The sequence below is a fragment of the Mesoplodon bidens genome (assembly GCF_964165515.1).
Source record: "Mesoplodon bidens genome assembly, chromosome: X".
Lineage (NCBI taxonomy): Eukaryota > Metazoa > Chordata > Mammalia > Artiodactyla > Ziphiidae > Mesoplodon > Mesoplodon bidens.
In genome coordinates, this window is record NC_138163.1 from 93,025,198 (window position 1) to 93,040,869 (window position 15,672).

General features: G+C 47.0%; 1 protein-coding gene across 3 annotated transcripts; it reads right to left on the reverse strand.

The window, feature by feature from the left end:
• Positions 1 to 4,957: 4,957 nt before the first annotated feature.
• On the reverse strand, positions 4,958 to 13,212 carry LOC308609184 (melanoma-associated antigen D2). 3 transcript variants are annotated; one of them, XM_081222742.1, is made up of 13 exons: positions 13,108 to 13,212; positions 11,528 to 11,601; positions 10,666 to 11,157; positions 9,784 to 10,092; positions 9,600 to 9,663; positions 9,261 to 9,340; positions 8,613 to 8,707; positions 7,809 to 7,888; positions 7,673 to 7,715; positions 7,266 to 7,328; positions 6,063 to 6,177; positions 5,284 to 5,690; positions 4,958 to 5,092 (listed from the first exon to the last, which is right to left on the reverse strand). In XM_081222742.1, exons 2-12 carry the CDS (start codon positions 11,570 to 11,572, stop codon positions 5,292 to 5,294), a joined length of 1,785 nt encoding a protein of 594 aa, XP_081078868.1. In that variant the 5' UTR covers positions 11,573 to 11,601; positions 13,108 to 13,212; the 3' UTR covers positions 4,958 to 5,092; positions 5,284 to 5,291. The 3 variants fall into 3 exon arrangements, with proteins under 3 accessions (XP_081078868.1, XP_081078870.1, XP_081078869.1); XM_081222744.1 differs by lacking the exon at positions 13,108 to 13,212 and adding an exon at positions 12,478 to 12,553; XM_081222743.1 differs by lacking the exon at positions 13,108 to 13,212 and adding an exon at positions 11,787 to 11,843.
• Between the last annotated feature and the right edge of the window lie 2,460 nt (positions 13,213 to 15,672).

A 15,672-nucleotide genomic window follows, 5' to 3' on the forward strand; every position in this document is an offset into this window, starting at 1 on the left:
GTGAGAATATTTGTGTCTCATGTGAATGCTTACAAAAGGGAGCATGATGACCCAGCCTGTGGAAATCTGTCAGCCTCTTTCTCTAGACATTCTAGTGCTTGTTAGATGAGCCAGTGAACAAAACTGCCATTGTAGAAGGGATGGATGTTATGCAGGGATTTGACATGGATTTACCATCACATGGGTTGACTTGGCTACCAACACTGTTGAATGCCCAATTTCTCAACAGCAGAAACCCCAATATGTCACCATTTCCTGGGGAGACCAACAAATCCTTGGATGACAGAGGGATTACATTGGACCTATTCCATCAGGGAGTGGGCATCAATTTATCCTTATGGAAATAATCACATATTCTGGAATGGATTTGCCTTCCCTGGTGCTTTTACCAGCACCACCATCCTTGGATTTTCTAATTACTTTATACAGTTTCTACATCATTGAGATATCCCATACAATATTTTTTTTCTGGTCAAGGAACACATTTCACGGTGAAAGAGGTAAAACAAATGGTCTAACGATGATGGGCAATCACCCATAAGCAACCGCCTTTGCAGAAGTGTGGGATGGCCTATGGAAGATTTAGTTTTGGTGACAGTTAGGAAACAACACTTTGTGAGGTCTGGGGGCCATCCTGCAGAATTCAGTGTATTCTGTGAATCAAAGACCAATATATGATGCTCTTTCTCCCATAAACAGAATACACAGGTCTAGAAACCAAAGGGTGGAAATGGGAATGGAACCTCTCATCACTTCACTTAGTGAAACAATTGCAAAATTTTGATTCACAGGAAGTTGAGACTTCCACCTGGCCATTTGGAGCTCCTCATGACATTGAACCAATAGGCAAAAAAAAAAAAGGTGTTTACTATGTGGCTGGGATGAGTGGTCCCAACTATCAAGGGGAATTAGGGAATCTCTCTGCTACACAATGGGGTAAGGAAGAGCATGTTTGGAACTCAGGAGATTCACTGCATGACCCTACCACTGCCATGTCCAGTGGCAAAAGGTCAATGCATATTATAGCCAGCCAATACAGATAGGACCTCCAAGAGCTCAGATTCCACACAGTCATTGTGGAGGCAACCTCTAGCGTCTCAGGAGCATAACGCACAACTTGCAGTTCAGGATTGCTGGACCTACTGGAGCAGGGCTTAATCTACCTTCTATATATGAGTATATGAGTCCCAGGAAATCCCCTTAGTACCTTCATCCACATCATACACAGTGATGATCCAAAGATTATCCAAAAGATACAATACCCATACACTCACAGGACATGGTGGTTCAATGCACAACCTAGCTCATAGCTTGTAGCATATCTAGAATGGGTTGCAAGGAAGGTAGAGAAGGAAAGGACATCACCCAAAAATTCCTAGACTGGAGGCTGGAGATAGTAGGTAATAAGATTTGGGGTGATCTCCTTTTGAAGGGATGAATGGCAATTGTACATGGATTAATAGTATTATGTTGGACCAAAGCATTTTTGAAAGTGTAAGTTTGGAGAAAAAATATTGTTATCCATTTTGTTTTCACAAATGGTTGGTCTCTAGTAGATATTTCTTGTTTTCTTTTCATCCCTCCCTCCCTTCCTTTCTTTTCTTCCTCTCATTCTCCCTCCCTCTCTCTCTCTCTTCTTCCCCGCACCCAACTCAGCATTCATTCTACCTTGTTTTATTCAGTCCAGGTGAAATGTTGCTGTAGGGTTTCTATTCTCAATGCAGGGGTAAAGAGCAGATAGGACGGTGGGTAATCACCCCACAAGGGAGTGAAAATTGGTCCTTGTGGGGGACAAAAATCACAAAAAAACTTTCACAAAAATTATAATAGTTTTTGGCCCTCTAAAGCTCAGCCCTACCTGAGGAATCTTACTCTTAAATATTTAATTTCTGTTACTGGGTTTTCTTGGGTTTCACATGAGCAACAATGAGGAAAATACACAAAATGTATGCAAGATCAACACTACAAAACCATGACAAATAGATGACTATGATTGGAAGACTTTCAATCTATTGCTCATTCTTGCAGAAGTGACCTGCTTGTGCCTTTTGGCTGCCATTGACTGCCTTTATGTTTGATCCTCAGTGGCTCTGTGTGTTGTTTGGGCTTTGAGAATTAAAGAAAAATGGCTTTCATTTAATTCTACAAAAGTTATTCAATCTATCATTAATTATGCCAAGTACTGAAAAGAAAAATGTTGATGATACCTGAATGAATATCCAGCAGCTAGTTAAAAGTTTTCTCATATCAAGCAACACTTAAAAGTTAATTACACTAAAAATAATTTTTAAGAAATTAATTTAAAACTTCAGTTGTTTTACTTCTGCTGAAAAAATAAGTTTGAATAGTATTTTAAAATTTTGATTACACTGCTAATATCATCAGTTATATAAATTGCTAATTTACATATGTACTCTGATACCTTACAGTGTAAATAGGTTACATTTAAAGTTGCTCAGCAAATAGTTAAATGTTCATAGCTTTTACAAATTGTTAAACTTTTAAACATTTTATTTAGTCATTATAAACCCTGTATTGAATAAAATATCTTATGTATAAAGTGCAAATGTACATAGTTATTAAATAGATATACAGTATATGTGTGGTACTCAAATTTCATGGGGGGTAGCAATTAGGACAAAAATGTCTAAATAGGCTTCTTGAGGGGTGATAATAAAAAATAGATAAACTGCTCTAGGGGCTTTTCCCACTCCTAGCCAAATGGAGGATATATGATACATTCTAGAATTACCTGGAATTAATGATATACTGTGGGAGTTCTTTCATTGTAGTAGTGACCTCCAAGCTGACAAAAAACATGAACCAGGGTCTATCCCCATTTCCCCTGGCACTCCCTCTTCCTAGCTCTGGCCACTCCCCACTTGCCTGGAACTGGACTTGATCTCGTCCTCCCTGCCTCACATGCCTTCAGTCCTTACACTTGGGTAGTGAGAAAAAGTCCATCACTTGTCCTGTCCAAGTCTAAGCCTTGTAGGAAAGGAGAAGAGGTAGGAAGCCCTGCAAACCTAGTGGTCTGCAGAGGGAAGGTAAGTGGGAAGGTCAGAGTTCTTCATGACTATGATTCACCCTTATCTCTATCAAGCACTCTGAACTCAATTTTTATTAGAATCATAGTCCCCAAGTTCCTTGCTACCCCTCACCATCACCCCCCCACCCATTCCATTTTCAGATGGACATCACCTGGAAGTCTGAGAGGGTCCCGGACGTGGTGCCCACCCACTAGAGAGTCCTTCCTAGGTCTAAGCTGCCTCTGGCCTTGTTTACCTCTCCCAGGTACTATCCACCCCGAGGGAACCATGGCCTATGGAATTAATGGAAGAAACTTTGCTTCCAGTGAAGAACAACCTCGGCAGCAAAAGCAGGTCTCAATCCATGACCACAGGCAAGGAACTACCTTGTTCCAGGTGCAGCTTTTTCCTTTTTTAGATCCTGTTCCCTAAGCAGCAAACCTTGTTCCTTTACTGCTTACAGTCTACAGGAGGGGAAAGGCAGCTGTTACTAGAGCCTCATTGTCTGCAAGACTCTGTCCCAGATAAGGAATCTGGTAATGTGGCAATTAGATGATGAGAGCTTCCTGGAAAGAAAGGTCGAGGGAAATACTCCCTAAAACAGGACAAAGGTGGATCTCTGATTGCCTGCGGGCCGCATGCCTTAGTGGGCACTGGAGCTGGGAGGACATCTTCAACTACACGAAGGGACTTTGGCACTTGCCTCACAGTGCTCTTCCCTACCCCAACTCCTGCCTCCATCTTGGGTGATTGATTTCACAGTCCAAATGGATAACCCAACCAATACCCCATCTTCCCAGGCCATTGACCCCTCATGTCTAGGAACCATCACCTTCTCTCCCGTTTAACCACCTACTCCTTGGACCTTCTCATCACCCAGAGTTCTCTCTGCTGTCTTCTTAAATATAATCATCCCATCATCTGACCATCTGACTAGTGCCCCAGTTTATCCTTCCAGTTCTCTCAACATTCCTTCCCAGACACCTAGAACATGGCATGTAGCAGGCACTTAGTATATTCACTTAATGTTCTGCCTTGTTCAGACTTCAGAGACTCCTGTCCACAAACCCCTGCACTGTCTCCCAGTCTGTCACACAATCTCCTCATCTTCCTCACCAAGCCTGCCTGGTTCCCATGGTCCATCTCTTCCACAATTCTGTGAACCTACTATGTGTCACTGTGGATACAGCAACGAAGATTCAGACACACACTCACTGCCCTTGGTCTTGTCCTTATTCCACAACCAAACAACAGAACGAAAACCTTGGAATAAACTAACACTCATCTTGATCCCTACAAGATTACTGAGCACCTTGCCACGGGGAAGGGGTCTCCCAAAAACCATAGGCTCCATGCTCTACTGGAGCTTCCCCACTGCCTAACATCCTTCCACAGTCCCCTCTCCAAGTCCTTTCTGTACAGTCCCTTCCCACAGGTCCTCCCCGCCCACCTCCTCAGGGATTGGGCTGCACGAGCCAGCCTTCAACATCTCCCTGTCTTTTGGCTCCTGCCTGCTCAAGTCTCTCTCTCTTTTCCCAAGAAAATCCCTACTTGTTCCTGTATCTCCCTTTAGCTACCTCCCTCTCCCTCCTTCTTGTCTTACCCAAATTTCTCAAAAGGAGAGTCTATACTTGATGTTCAATCTCCTCTATTTTTCTGCTCCAGACTTTCCCACCTCAGGGCTCTTCTTCAAAGTGTGTCCTCTATGCCTATAATCCCCATGACTCCTCACACCACTGCAATCCTGCCTGCTCTATAGGCTAGAGATGGGGCCCAACCTATCCTAGAGAGACATGCTAATTTTGCTCTAATTTTACTCTATTTGACAATGTCACCTAAAGCTAAGCACAGACTGAGGTGGAAACTTTCCCAATTCATTTTAAAATGTGATACCAAAATGTGACAGCCCACCAAAAAAAGCAATAAACTCAGAAATGGCAAATAGATTTAATGTAGAGTGTCAATTTCAATTGATTGATAGTGGCTGCCTAGAGTGCTGTGTTGAGTAGGTTTCTGAGGATGCACCCTGGCTCGAAGAGAAAGACTGCTGGGATTAGGAATATCTGAAAACACAAGTAAAAGAAAATCAAAAAGTCAATTGATATCCACCAAAAAAGAAGGAACAAAATGCCAAAAGTAGTGTTGTGTTTCCTCACACTCTCCATGTGGTCCTCCAACCTTGGCCTTCCTATAACCACCCAGCTCCTCATCCCATTCCCATGAGGCCCGGCTGCCCCCAAGTCTAAATAGATACCTGAAATCTCACTTGTAGGAGAAACCACAGGCACCAGAGCTGCCACTGGTGCTGGCACCAGCTCCACCAAGGCCCGCGAAGAGCCCAAACGTGAGAGTGGCTGTCAGGCTGGTGCTAGCACCAAAGCTGCCACTGGCACTGGCACCAGCGCTGGCACCACCACTCTCCTGGGCTTTGGCTTTAGCTTCAGCTCCCGTCTGGATCCGGGCTTTGGCCCAGGGTCCAATATCAGCTTCGTCCCAGTTGCAGGGCCCAGCAGCATTCTCAGAGCCGAGCCCAATGCCCATCCGAGCTCTAATCTCAGCTCTTGCCTTGGCTTCAGCTGCAGCCTCAGCTGCAGCCTTCATATCTGCTTCCATTGCCTCTCGGTACTGAGCTGCCCATTCCTTGGGATCCTTCTTTTGTACCTGAAACAGGAATAACAACCATCTGAAGGATCAGAATCTGAACACTGAGCACCTACAGGATGCAAATTATAGTAATACAATAAATACTACTAGTAATTATACACCTAATATTCCATCCCTGCTCTGACACTTACTATCTCTGTGACCTTGGACATAACACTTGACAACCTCTCTGAGCCTGAGTTTTCTCATCTGCAGTAAGGCAATGACATGTCAGTTGTAAGGATTAAACTATTCAGATAGAGTGTTTGCACATTAATACAGGCTTCAGAATGTTCATGCATGAGCCGCAGGCTGCTCTGCACACAGCCTACCCTAAACAGTGGCACCCCATGCTCTTGGTATGCCAGGCTTGGACAGCTCTCCAATTACCTTGCAGGCAAACTTGAGGACTTTCATCTTGCTGGTCTCATAGTAAGAGCGCAGGCCCCAGAAGAACTCATACTCAGGCGGATTGCTATTAGGGACTCTGGCATAGTCCAGGTACCTTGAAAAGAGAGGTTCAAAGCCTTTATGTCTGTAAGACCACTCATGGCCCACTCATGCATTTAGGTGGCAAACTCCCCCAGTAAATACTGCAGCTTTTCTCCCAATATTCAGCCCTATCTCACTGGTCCTGCCCAGCAGCCACGTGGAGGTGCAGGGGGCACGTGTAGGGTATTTGTTCATAGGAAGGCCACGAGTTTTGTGCCCCTTGTCACAATAACCCAGGTTCCTGTTGGGTGTGTTGTAAACAGAGGAGCCATTTCTTCAGGCCCCCTGCTCTGAGCACACCCCACCATGGGGCTCGTCCGTGGCCTGGCTGAACCCTGGGACAGTCCACCCTAGAAAATGACTGTACGGGAAGAAACGGTCAACCAAGAGCAGTGGACTCCATGCGTACTCTGGACCATTTGTGTGTGAGCCCACAGGTGTGTGCTGGTACACCCGTATGAGTGCACACATGTTCTCCAAGGACCAAGAATAGGGTGGGCCCTGGCCAGAAAAGTCAGGAGGTCTGGGCTTCAGGTCCAAATGGATCCTTTACCAGCCGGGGCCACGCTCAGACTTCCACTCTCCGAGCCCTAAGGCTCCTCAACTGATACAGGGGATGAGGAGCTATTCTGCAGGGTAGTTATGAAAATGAAATGAGATGTATTAGTCAAGACCCCAGCACAGTACCTGGTTGCTTAAAGCTACCATTCTATGGCATTTCTTTATGGAGATTAATTTCTGTGAAGCCCTAGCTAGCATAGTAAAAAAGAACCAAGGTATTGGGGCCAGGATCTAAATACAACTTTTCCGTTTGCTACCTGTATAATAACCCTGAGCAAATTACTTCACCTCTCAGCTTCAGTTTCCTCACGCGTACAATACTGGGGATGACAATCCCTCCCTTGAAGAATTGTTCCAAAGGCATATGTGAGAGTACAAGTAGGTCAGGAAATGTGTGCTTCTGTTCTCTGCCACCACCTCAGGAATAAACTACCACCTGCATACGCACACACATACACACGCACGTGCACCACAGCTTTATTACTCAGTTCTAAGACAGGCAAAATGCATGGAACACAGGAACACTAAACAGACACTTACTTCTGCTTCACAAACTCATCAGTAATGAGCTTCTTCACATCCCCAAAAAGCGAATGATGTATCCTGACAGCAGAAAATGATAAAATACATACATACATACATAATTACATACATAGATAAATATAATGGGGGCTGTTGCACTTCCCAGATGTGGGCAGAGACATTTCCAACATGGAAAAGAGGCTTCCAACGTAAGATGGAAGCTCCACAGAAGCCCAAGAGTCAGTGAGACAGACAGCAGAGTTCAGGACCATTTCCCCATCCACCCAGGTCAGAACCCTGGACCCTCTACCCAGTCCAGCAACCCCGCCCACTCCACCAGACCACCAGGCTGATGCAATCCTGGGACCATCTTCTTTTGCCAAAGGACAAAACAGACAGCAAGCACTGACAGAGCCCAATCATACCCAGGGCGCAGCCCCAACTTGCGCAGCACCTCCCAGATGACAGCTGCAAGGGGAGGCAAAAGGAAACAGGGATAGGAAATGAACATGTGGAATTCCGACCATGACCCCCCATTCAGCTGCCAGCCCAGCCACTCACCCTCACTGGACCTATTTCCATTCATGAAGATGATGCTAAGAAGCACCATGAGGAGACCCAGCTTTGGTGAGTCCTTGGTCCTAGGAGAATAATGGGACAGAGAGAAGGTTTACATCCAGCAGCAATCTGCAAAAAAAAAAAAAAAAAAAAAAAAAAAAAACCACCAGCCAGCTCACTAGGCTAGCTTCTCCCAGATTCTTCAGATATGAGAGAATTCTGCCCAGTCTATGCTTCAAGCTCTATGTGACCCTGGGCAAGGCACTTAGACTCTCCTATTCATAAAATGGGAAAATCACATTCTCCTCTCCCCAGGTTGCTGAGAGGATAGAATTGTACTTGTATTTGTCAACCCAGTACAACCCGGACACCCAGCCAATGTGAGTCCCTTCTTGCTCTCCCAGACCCCTCAGCTCCAAGAGAATTCTAGGCATGGCCCCACTGATGTTCCTGCCCTTCAAGCATCATGAGCCACTCATACCAGGAAGCCCTCCTGTGAGAACCATTCTACCAAGGCCAACAGGAAGAGATAAGCAATGACAGGTCTGCTTTCCTGGGAAGCTTCTGGAGAAACAGAAAACCTGACAGTAGGAGTGCCCTGCCCCAGGCTTCTACACCCTCCAGTCAATCATAATCAGGTATCACTATTGTATGCAGGGCTCCAACTACGTGCAGGAGCTGGAATAGGGGTTTTTAGGCTCTGTCTTTCCTGACTTCCTAAGGGGATGTGGGGAGAGGACAGGGATGGAGTAGTACCACGGACAAAAGCAGAAGCCTCCCTCCCACCCCAGCCCTTTCCCAGCTTACGTTCCTAGTATGCCTGCATCAGTGGGCTCTAAGGTGCTGAGAAGAATGTACAAGTGGTCATTCTTATCAATTTCCTTTAATTGGATCCCAAATACCTGCGGATGTGGAAAACAACTTGTGAGATCACAGAATGGGCATCCCACAGCTCCCCCTGTGCCTAGGGGTGTGTGTGTGTGTGTGTGTGTGTGTGTGTGTGTGTGTGTGAGAGAGAGAGAGAGAGAGAGAGAGAGAGAGAAACATCAGTGAGATAATGCACTTAAAGCACTTAGCTGAGTGGCCAGCATACTGCAAACAGGCAACAAATGCATTATTTTTAATCAACATCATCTTTGTGATTAGTGAGAATCTAGGCAGCCAGAGAGTGGGGAATGAAAGGGAGAGAGAGCATCTGAAGTACATTATAGGACATGTCCAGCAGTGGACAGAAGTCAGGACTAAGCTGGGTGGCTTGGGTCCTAGCTGTGATTTTACCACTGACTCGCTGTGTGACCTCAAGCTAGTCTATGCCCCTTGCTAGGCCACTGTCTGCCCATCTGCACAGTGATGGGGCTGGATTACTCTCTGTGGTACCCCCCAGGAGAGACATGTACACCTTTGTTTGATTCAAGGCTACCCCATTGCACCCATCCCCCAGGTCTGCCCCTTCACCTTCTCCAAGGAATAGCCTGCTCGTTCAATGATTTCAGGGTACACATCAGTGTATTCTTTGATGATGTCCTTCAGCATGTCTGCAAGGGGAGAGTGTTGCGAGCACCTGGGCGGAAGTGGAGCCGTGTGGCCCCCATACCCAAACTAAAGACCCTTTACCAACCCTGCTGTGGGTGGCACAAACAGGTTCTGAGCTAATGAACAGAGATACTACTACTGCCAAATTAGAACTTTAGGAGGACATAAGTGGGAGCAGGAGAGCAAGAAATGCCCTCAGCACATGGGGGAGAGGGCAATGGAGAACAGAGCTGGGGGAAGGGAGGGTTAGTAGAACTCTACCTGAGCGTTTGATGGGAATCTTCGTCTGGTCTTTAACCAACAGGTACTTCACCAAATCATTGGCCTGGGAGAGGAGGAAAAGATGGAACGATCAAAACATGCTTGCAGAAGACTTGAGAGGATGGCAGAGAAGAGGGCAGGCAAAGCAGTGAATAACGCTGAGTGGAGAGGACAGGTTTCTTACCCTCCCTTGCAAAAGGGCTACATCCCGAGGTGGTGGTGTTTCAGGCTCTCGGGATGACTGGAGCTTGGCGGCTCTGCGGCGAGCCTTGCCCCTGCGGGCCTTAGGTGACCTCAGTGAAAGCAAAGCTCTCCGGGCCCAAGCAGCCAACCGAGTCCTTGATGCCCTGCGGGCCCAAAAGGCTATGGGGCCCCTTGAAGCCCTGCGGGCCATTGAGGCCATTAGGGCCTTTGAGATCCTTCGGCCGCCCGTGGTTCCAGAAGCCTGACTCTGATCACTGCTGCCATCCTCTTCCCCATTCAGATGCTTCACCTGCATCAATGGAGAGCAAGCACAACATTGCCAGATGATGCAGATGGTCCTTTTTCCTCATCTTCTCCCTTCCTGAAGTCCCCTCTAATCCCACCCTTGTAGTAACAGCCTGAGTCTTGGATTTGTCTTTCACTGTTTTCCAAGCAGAAGTTTCATCTTCCCACCAGGCCAGGAGCAACCCAAGGGTGGGGCCTGAGGCTTCTCCTCCTCCTGTGTGCACCACTGGCTCCGCTTATACCACCCTGGACATGTCACTCCACCTCTCTGGGACTCAGCTTCCTTCTCTACAAAACTAGATTACTTTCAGGATTTAATGAGATAACCTGTGTGAATGTGCCTAGCTCAAGGCCTGACATATGGTAGCTACTATGTAAATATAAACTGCATTTCGTTCAGATTGCAGCTGTTCGTATTCCTGTCTCATGTGCCCACCAGTCTGTGAGCTTTCTGAAAACAGGAATTATATCACATTTCTCTTAGTGTCCCGCCACAGCCTTGATGAGCAGAGGGAACTTTCTAAAGGTTTACAGAACCATGAACCAACTGAGAGAAACAGAAAGGCAAGGGTCTTACCTTTCGGGCTTTCTTGGCCTTGACCTTGGGCCGAGTATCCTGATTCTCCTGAGCCTGTGCAGCTGCACCCTCAGGCTCAGGTTCATCTGCCAGAGCCTGAGAGGCAGCAGCCTCAGTCTCCAGGGTCTTTGTATTGACCTTCGTATCAGCCCCACAGCTGACCTTTTTGGTCTCAGTAGCAGGCATTGTCACAGCCTGAGGGTCAGTATTCTGCATCTTGGTGTCAGCTGCCGGATTCTTCGTTTCAGCTGCCAGAACCGGGGTATCAGTCAGCTTAGTGGTAGCTGAGGCCTGAGTGGCAGATACCTCCTGAGCCTCTGTGGCCTTTGAGACCTCTGTGGTCTTTGAAACTCCTGCAGCATTTGAGACCTTCGTGGCCTTTGAGACCTCTGGTGCCTTTGAGGCCTTCGGTGCCTCTGAGACCTCCAAGTTCTGGGTCACTGTCAGTAGGGTCTGCATCTTCAAGCCACGGTCCTCTTCTGAAGCTTCAGCCTGCAAGAGGAAGCAGGGAAGCTCACAGACCTTCTCCCCACCCCCAACTAGGCAAATGGCCCCAAAATTCCAGGGCCTCACTTCTCTGACCTATAGTAACTCCTACTTGCAGTGCGCTCTGACCACCTCAGCCCAACAAGGCCTCCCTTTCCTCTGAGCAGAAGAGGGGCGGGCCTACCCTCCCTCCCGCCTTTCTTCCTCCCTCCTTCCTCCCCTCCTCCCTCCCTCCACTTGGGGGAGGGAGGCGGCAACAAAGCAGGGAGGTAGATGGAGAAGGGCTGGGATGGGAGGGGAGGTGCCAAGAGATTTGGGGCAGCAACAGGGGCTGGAGAGCAAAAGCAGCTAGGGAGAGGGCGGAAGCAGGGCTTACCTGGAAGGGGGTCGGACCCGTACCACTCTCGCTTGTGTCAGACATGTCTCAAGTTGGCCTGGCAAGAGCTGAGCCTGAAGGAGAAAAGGCCTGGGTCAAGAGGCGAGCTCACTTAACGTCCTCTCTCCCGCTCTGCCTGGAGGCTGATACCCACCTTCCCTAGGGTCCCAATCCCAAACCCTCCCCCCACCCACCCAAGGACTCCGTTCTCAAATTCAGTAATCCAGAGCGCCTAGATCTCAACTCTCTGCAGCCGTACCCTCCCCTACTCCAGGAAGATGTGCCAGCGCGGCAGCTCTGAGGACCCCGCCCCTTTTCCCAGTGCACACCCCCCCCAGCCGCAAGTCGACAGTGCGCATGCGCATCCGTTGCAGGGCCCATCTCAGCCCCGCCCGCTTTCCCAGCAGAAGCTCTTTCTTTGATGTCCAACGTGCACATGCGCATTCGGCAGCTGGCTTGTCTCCAAGCTGGCCTTTCATTACACGCCCCTTTCCAGCGATCCATGGTGCGCATGCGTAATAGAGACTCAGTCCAGTACCTTTTTCCAACACGCCCCTCTCCAAGTTCGTAGTACCATTCGGTCCCGCCCCCTCCCCAACAAGCCTCCCTCTCAAATTGTCGCAGCGTCTGGTGGTCCAGGCCCCTCCCCTACTGACATCCAGCCCAAGTCCACAGCACCGTCCGGTCCCGCCCTTTTTCATAATACGCCCCCCTCCAAACAGGGGCCAAGCGCATCTTGGTTCCGCCCTTTCCCTAATACACCCCCCTCCTCAAATCAGTATTTAGCTAGTGATTCCATCTTGGGCCCAGCCAAACAGGGTCCTGTCCCCTCCCTTCCCGGCCGGATGGATCCGGTACGATCCGGTCCTTAGAGCAGGATTTCTCCAGATCCCAGAGGGTGGGGCCGACCCCTCCCGGGCTCGGATCCAGAGCTGGGCCCCTCTGCTCACCTTGTCCTTCTACTACTCCTGAGTTCGTCCACTCCCTCTGAGCCCCTCATAAACTCAGACTGCCCTCCCCCCGCCAGGCCGGAAGTGGCCCCGCCCCTTTCCGCCTCCCTAGGGGGCCTCCGTCCCAACCAGTCTGCCCTTCCCCCCGCCCGCTCCTCATTCCTTATCCCCCACTCCGTACTACTCCGTATTCCCTCTGCGTTGCTCCCTGCTCCCTATTTCTCCATCGCCGTTCCTATTTACCCCACAGAATTCCGTATTCCCATTCCTTACATCCTCCTTCATGCTACCATTGCACCCCCTCCCCCAGTATTCCTTAACCCTTCTCTACATCCCCTGTTTTCTTCTCTGAATTTCCACTTCCCCTCAGTATTCCCCTCCCCCCTCATATTCTCCGTCCACCACTCAACACGCCCGGTTCCCAGTTTTTCTCCCCCTCTTCCTCAACTAGCCTCTGCTCTCCAGTCCATACAGCCTACTACTCTCTTGGTCTTCTTCGTTGCCTACATCCCACTCCGAGTAACCTCTCCCCTAGCTGCAGTGGTGCAGTAAAAATTGACCACCTGCCTGGCTCTAGGTTCGAGGGGACTGGAACCACTGTCTGGAAACCCCAATCTCAACGTCCCTCACCTTGTCCTCTAGCGAGTCCGGAATTCGTCTGCCCTCTCTCAGTCTCTCTCTCTGAGTCTCAGCCTCCTGGACTAGAGCTGCAGCCAGCCCAGCCCAGCCCAGCCCCTTTCCGCAGCCCCCTGCCACCCCCCTTCTCCTTCCTCGGGGGTGGGGCAATGGGGCCCCGCTCAGGGCTGTCTGACGCCGAAGCCCGTGTTTATGCCACTGTACCAGGCTCGGTCTGAAGCCATTCCAAACCAAAACCACCGCCTCAAAGCGATTCATTCATTGAATATGTCTATATATATATATATATATATATATATATATATATATATATATTGCTTATTGCAAAAGTAACGTGTTGTAGTTGTGAAATTTCAAATTATGCAGAAATATGTAACATACTAATGAAAGGCCATCCTTATCTCATGCCCCAGAAATAACCACTATTAACGTTTTGATATACATTCTTCCAGATTTGTTTCTATTTATATACTAATTATTTGGGTTTTCTCCCCGCAAATGGTACACTATACCTACTGTTCTGTGACCAGGCTTTGTTTTTTTTCCCCCAGTTGTATATTCTAAACAGCTTTCCATAGTGCACATTTTTCTTAACTGCTCTATAATCTTTTCTCTGTAAATGTCCCATAATGTATTTAACCAGTCCAGGATACATAGATATTTAGATTGTTTCCATTTTTTTATTTACTATTACAAGCAGTGCTGACTCCATTTTGATACAAAACTTGTCAACTTTAAAAAGATACACAGAATAACATTTCCACCAGCAATGTCTCTTGCACGTTTATGTGTTGCATATACTACAAATATTTTCCATGTTATTTAGGATAATATTTGCTATACAAAAAGGTTTAATTATTATGTAGTGAAATGTATCAGGTTTTCCTTTACCATGACTAGATTCTGCTTCATGCTTAGAGATGCTTTCCACACTCCTATGTTATAATAATCACTGATTTTATTCCAAGCAGTTTTATGGCTTTATTATTTACATTTAAATGTTTGATCACTCCAACATTTATTTTGTATAAGGATTAATTATTTTCCAAAAATATAGCCTCATCCCTACACCATGTGCAAATTAATCCATCTTTTCCCCCACTGATTTGAAATGGCACCTTTACCACGTAAAAAATTCACATAAGTATTAATAATTGGGTCTATTCAAGAGAACAAAATAAGATGTATAAAAAATTGAAAGTAGACAACATTATCATTAATTACAGAGTATATGAATGCAGACCTGGACAACCTGAGAGCATCAGTTACATCAGTTGTTAGAAACCATAATAAAAGTCAACACAGTGGTCAGTTATAGAATTAATATTCAATATGTTTCCTATATCAAAAGTAATTCAAATGGTTATGTCTTCTGCTTTATGAAATCACCTTTTCCTCTATTAAGCAAATAAAATATGAATCCCTATGTTCTATGGGCAATTCAACATACACATGCACACATACACACATACTTCACAGATATTCATGGTGGGCTTCTGTTCTCCTGACTTTTTCTCTAAATTGTTGCTCCCTCCAAGTTTGTGACATCAGCTCACCGCTTTCTTGCCTCCTAGGTTCTCTCCCCCCATCTACAGGGCTTTATTTCACACTAGACACAGCCCTTCCTTTCTTCCAGTTCTAGTACCCCAAATTCCCATCCCTTTCAAATCATGGCAAGCCTTGAATGCCAAGATAAAGACTTTGGTCTTGATCCTGAGAACGCTGAGATATTATTGAAGGGTTCTAGGCTTGGATGCAACACAGATTTGTGTTCCAAAAAGAACACCACTCTAGCTGCCTAACCCATTAGGAGTATGAATTAGATGTCTTCCTGGAAAAAGGGAGAGTAGTCATCCAGGTAAGCAATGATTGTGGTTAGGCCTAGAGTGGTAGCAGTGGAGGTCATGAGAAGTGATTGAATTCAGAAGATATTAAAGAAATAAAAAGCAGGACTTTATGAATAATTGGATGTAGGGAAAGGGGTGTGGAGGAGGGAAGTGTCAAAGGCAACTTTTGGGAATCTAATTTGAGAGATCAAATGTGTAGATGGTAACCCCTTTCACTAAGATATGGAATACTAACGGCTCTTCCCTGGGCCTGGGAAGAATAAAAACCTTAGAAGAGACGGGGCCCAGGGAAGAGCCCTGGAGGCCAACAGCAACCTCAGCATAGGTGAAGGAAAAGGAGCCCAGGAGAGAGAAAGATAAGTACTGACCAAGGAGTCAGAGAGAAAAGCAGGAGAAAGTAACACCACAAAACAAAAGGAAGAGAATATTTCAAAAGGTGGGAGGGGTCAATAGTGTTGAATACTACCCAGAGGTCAAGAAAAGTCCTGAAAAATGTCTAGGGATTGTAGCAGTCAGGTAGTGGTCTGGTCTCTGGTGACCTCGGAGGGGATAGTTTCACACTTGTGGCATAGGTCGATAACTGTTTACTCCGGTATACATTCTCCTCTCCTTCCCTATTAATAGAAAATCTGATTTTTACCTGGACACATAGCCTCCTGGAATAAAGGCCATGAGGACAAGGGTCACACCCTAAGGATAGTGGAGGAGTAAA

Coding starts and splice junctions, on each gene's coding strand:
- LOC308609184 (XM_081222742.1), bottom strand. CDS start 11,572: ATGTCTGACACAAGCGAGAGTGGTACGGGTCCGACCCCCTTCCAG. Junction 10,093..10,665: donor AGGCCAAGAAAGCCCGAAAG/GTAAGACCCTTG, acceptor CCATTGATGCAG/GTGAAGCATCTGAATGGGGA. Junction 9,341..9,599: donor GATTCCCATCAAACGCTCAG/GTAGAGTTCTAC, acceptor CTCCCCTTGCAG/ACATGCTGAAGGACATCATC.